The following is a 4831-nucleotide window of genomic DNA, read 5'->3' as shown; positions in this document are numbered from 1 at the left end:
GGAAAGAGAGGGTGAATTGTCAGATAAATTGCCAGGGACCAGCCTACTTAAGGGACCACCTTTCCTCACATGTTCCCCCAAGAGCACTGCGGTCGGGGAATCAGAACTTACTGGACGTGCCAGGTCCCCGGTCCATTAAGCTCATCATGACCAGGAATAGGGCGTTCTCGGTGGCGGCTCCTATCTGGTGGAATGAGCTCCCAGAGGAGATCAGGGCTCTGCGGGACCTAGCACAGTTCCGCAGAGCCTGCAAGACGGAGCTCTTCCGCCAGGCTTTTGAATAGGAGCCGCCATCACCATTGTACCACCAACGCCCCATGATTTCTGTACATGGTCACCATGATGCGGGCACCTTGGGTGAGAATGGGACGTTTTAGGGGACGGCCATCTTGTTTTTAGGAGAGGAACACCAAAATTTGTTCATTACTGTGATGTATTTTAATAATTTAATGTTTTCTATTGTTCTATTGTATTATCTGGCGATATGCCTTGTAAGCCGCCCTGAGCCTCCGGGGAGGGCGGGATAGAAATGTAAATAATAAATAAATAAATAAATAAATAAATACTGCTTGAAATACAGTTGTGAAACACAAATGGCCGGGCTGGATCCAGACTACATTTTCCATCAGGGGGACAGAATTTTCCTTCCTTCTTTCTTCCACTAAAGCCACCGATTGCCATAAATGCTGCTCTTGGAGAACAGAGGAGAGGACCTTGAGGAATGACACGAGGGAGCTCGCCAACAAGAAGAGGAAATCAGTGGAAAATGCCAAGTTAGTCTGGATTCAGCCCTACAAATAGTCTCTCTCTCTCTCTTTCACACACACACAGACACACACACACAGGAGGCATAGAATCAAAGCAAAATATGATATAATATTGGATTATTTCTGCTTCCCTTGCCAATAGGGGAAGGAGCTGTGGGGGGGGGGATTCCCACAGGAGAGGCCTGAAGCATAGGGGGCGAGGTTGCCCCATGAACGTCTGGACGCAACAAATCATTGTGTCTGAGAACAGTTATTAATCATACAAGCAGGAAAAGGAGATGAGGCCAATGAGTTAATCTTAAGGGAGGCCCTATGGTTGCCCGCTCTGAGCTGGGAAATTCCTGGAGATTTGGGGGTGGAACTTGGGGTGAGTGGGGTTTGAGGGAAGGATCTCATGGTGGTACATTGCCATGGAGTCCACCCTCCAAAGCACGCAACCCATATCTTCCAGGGGAACTGATCTCTGCTGGAGGTCAGTTGTGATTCTGAGAGATCTCCAGGCCCCTCCTGGAGGTTGGTAACCCTGGCCCAGGATCTGGTACAAGATGCTTGGAAACATAGATCACTATGGTATCAAACGCAACATCTATGTGAGTCAAAACCTGCCAGTTGTCCATGCTGCATAATTCCAGCACGGAGAAATTACCAGAAAAGGAGGGATTAATTAAAACTCTGCTGAAAAGGCAATACAGAGAGGCAAATCCAACCAACTGTTAGATCCCAAATCAGGAGAATAGATCCACGTTCAAAAGAAGCAAGATTTATTTCCAAAGCATGGTTGATCACGAACATACAGGGATCTCATGGTGGTACATTGCCATGGAGTCCACCCTCCAAAGCACGCAACCCATATCTTCCAGGGGAACTGATCTCTGCTGGAGGTCAGTTGTGATTCTGAGAGATCTCCAGGCCCCTCCTGGAGGTTGGTAACCCTGGCCCAGGATCTGGTACAAGATGCTTGGAAACAGAGATCACTATGGTATCAAACGCAACATCTATGTGAGTCGAAACCTGCCAGTTGTCCATGCTGTTACATATAATTCCAGCACGGAGAAATTACCAGAAAAGGAGGGATTAATTAAAACTCTGCTGAAAAGGCAATACAGAGAGGCAAATCTGACCAACAAGCTTGGAGAATATTTAAAAACTCTTGTATTAGAGCTAGTTCAAAGATGACATTTAGAAGTTCACACATTTTAAGTGCCAGTGATTTACAGACGGGCTTGCTGGCCAGAACAGAGCTTGGTTTCTAGACTACCAAGGATTTCTTTTGCCACAAAACAAGGCAGAGAGAACCTTGCTATACCTGTAGATGGGGCAGGCCGGCATTCCACTTGACTGTGGACACAAGTACATTCTTGCACGATCCCCTGATGGATCCTGGCCCAGCTTTTTCCAGTCTCAAAGTACTCGTAGAGGCTCCCATCAAAACATTTTGCTACAATTAGTAGAAAGAAAGAAAAACGGTGGAAAAAACAACAGTCATTATCAAGCATTTTGGCTCTCTTGTAAAAGGAAGATGTTATGTATTGAGCCTGAGTCAGCCCTCTAGGTACACCAGGAACTAGTTGAGCTTGCTACTCTAGAATAATAGCTTGCCAGGATCCTGGAGTAGACCAACAGATAAGTAGTGTAATGTAAATAGCCTATCCTAGGAGTGGGGTGTGTGGGGGGGGGGGGTCTGCATGCTTTATAAGCAGGGCTCAAGCCCTGCTGGGTGTCCTTGTTGTGTTCCTGAAATCCCTAAACAAACTAGAGCTGATCACTGCGATGCATCCAGAACCCAGGATTCAACAGAAGATGTGGCAGAATAGAGACCATTCCTGAGATGGCTCCTCTTACCAATAAAATGCCATCCTTACTGACAGGCAGAGATTGGTGTGTGTGTGTGTGTGCGTGTGATGTATTGTGCCCTGCTTTTTTTCGGGGGGGGGGGGGCAGCAAAGACTGGATTCCCTTCCATGAACAGAACTGGCAGGCCAGGTCCAGAAGCCAGGCAGTGCTCCGGTGCAACCCTCGCCACCCCCCACCCCGCCAGGCCAGTCCTCACCCACCCTCCCCAGGGCTCTTCTTCAGCCAGACGGCTCCTGAAGAAAGGGAGGTGCCCCTGCAAAGGGAAGCCTCCGCCCCCTCCCCGCCTGCTGCTGCCATCAAGGGCAGGGGCTGCCTCCGCTGCAGCAGAAGGAAGGCTGGATTCCCAGGGCCAACAGCAGGCAGGCAGGCAGGCAGGCAGGCCTCCCCCACCACCACCATCACCACCACCACCACTTTCCTGGTCTAGCAGTGGCAGCGGCAGCAGCATCCATCACCCCCTTTTGCCATGCAGGCCTCGAGGCGCTCCGCAACCGGCACTCACACGAGCTGATCTCCGTCAGACCAGCGCTTACCCGCTTCACAGGCCTCCCCGGCGAACTCTTCTGGGCAGGAGCAATGGCGGGAGCACAGGTCGCGTGCAGCGGAACAGGTCCCTCCGTTTCTGCAAGGAGAACTTCCACAAGGATCTACACAACCTGTGGGACAAATTGTTTTCGCAGCCCTTGTCAGAGTCCCTCCGCCACGGCCATTCCTGAGCCCCCCAAAAGCAGACCAGCCGAAGGCGCCTCCCACGCTGCGCTGCTCACGTGTGTGTGTGTGTGTGTGTGTGTTGGAAGTGCACAACTCCTGCAGCAAGTGGGGCTTGTGTGCCAAAGTGAAGGGTTCCCACCAGTCTCCACCAGGTGAGGCCTGCAGTTCTCCAGTAATCACCTTGGAGAAAATCCCCAGGATTTTCGCCACCTGGAGTTGGCAACCTCAAGTGCTGTCGCTGCGCATGTGCATGAGAGAGAGCGTGTACTCATGTTTATTAACTCAAGGGAGTTCAACTTTTCCAGATCTGTGACCCACCATTAACCCTCCACCCCACCACCACCCCCGCAGTAGAAGGCAACTTACTGAGCTGCAAGCGCGCAACAGGAAGCCCCATGACATTACTGTCACGTGACAGGAAAAGGGGGGGTCAGTTATAGTGCGGCCAACTCTGGTTTGGGAAATTCCCAGAGATTTTTGGGGGGGTGGAGCCTGGGGAGGTCCGAGGTTTGGGGAGAGGAAGGAACTCAGCCGGGTACCAGGCCATCCAGTCCGCCCTCTGAAGCGGCTGTTTTCTCCAGAGGAACTGATCTCTGTAGAGGGCAGAGTTTGGGGAGGGGACGAAGCTCATCCAGGATGTGAAGCCATAGAAATTTGGGGGACGGAGCCTGGGGAGGCGGGAGAGGCTGGAGTCCACCCTCCAAAACTGACATTTTTCTCCAGGGGAATGGATCCTTGTTGTCTGGAGATCAGTTGTAATTCTGGGAGATCTCCAAGCCCAAGCTGGAGACCCAGCTGGCCTAGCCAGTTAGGACCTCACCAGTGTCACTGCCAGGACCATGGTCAGCTGTCACAGATCTCCCTTCCCCTTTCAGAGTAATACAGGATTTGCCATATTATATGCCTGTCACGGCTCAGGTGGGGTGTCACCTGACGCTGCCACCACTCTGGTTCCAGGCTCCTCTGAGAAGGCCCAGAGCACCCTCCCAGGCCTTTAGACCTCCCTTTTGGCTGAATAATAGGTGTGAGGACCAGGCAGAGTGAACAATGAAAATAGTTTATTTTATAGGAGGTCAAACAAACAAGGTGCAGAATAATAACAGTAAGTGGGTGAGAGTTCCTATCTATACCTTGTGGCTAATAGCCACTGATGGACCTCTGCTCTGTATGTTTATCTAATTCCCTCTTGAAGCCATCCATGCTTGTAGCCACCACAACCTCCTGTATACGCCAGATATTTGAGAGCCACAAGACATGAACAAGTATTACACATTTTTACTGGAAAATATGCAAATTTGCTTTTTATTAACAATTAATGAGACTGCCAAAAATAAAAACAAAAGGGGTAAAACCAGATATTGATAAAGATATGCATTTGTCCAATGATGTTTATTTGTTTGCTAATGATATTTATTTGTCTAAGGGGCATGGAAAGAAAGAATGAAAGAGGTGGAAAGAAGAAAAAGAAACAGAAAGAAAGCAAATAGATGGGGGAGGGG

The 4831-nt window shown here is 50.0% G+C and overlaps 1 protein-coding gene across 1 annotated transcript in view; it reads right to left on the bottom strand.

Annotated features, from left to right (window-relative positions):
• Nucleotides 1–3729, bottom strand: part of HGFAC (HGF activator) — a 23620-nt gene extending 19891 nt beyond the window's left edge. Inside the window, exons 1-3 of the mRNA XM_015407087.1 lie at nt 3699–3729; nt 3155–3277; nt 2074–2205 (exon numbers count right to left, since the gene is read on the bottom strand). Of these exons, the coding sequence (XP_015262573.1) occupies nt 2074–2205; nt 3155–3277; nt 3699–3729 (286 nt within the window). The remainder of the gene's footprint in view (nt 1–2073; nt 2206–3154; nt 3278–3698) is intronic.
• Between the last annotated feature and the right edge of the window lie 1102 nt (nt 3730–4831).

The sequence above is a fragment of the Gekko japonicus genome, unplaced genomic scaffold, assembly GCF_001447785.1.
Source record: "Gekko japonicus isolate JY-2015 unplaced genomic scaffold, Gekko_japonicus_V1.1 scaffold2545, whole genome shotgun sequence".
Lineage (NCBI taxonomy): Eukaryota > Metazoa > Chordata > Lepidosauria > Squamata > Gekkonidae > Gekko > Gekko japonicus.
The sequence above is the reverse complement of the archived record's forward strand: the minus strand, read 5'-3'. Positions and strand labels throughout refer to the sequence as shown.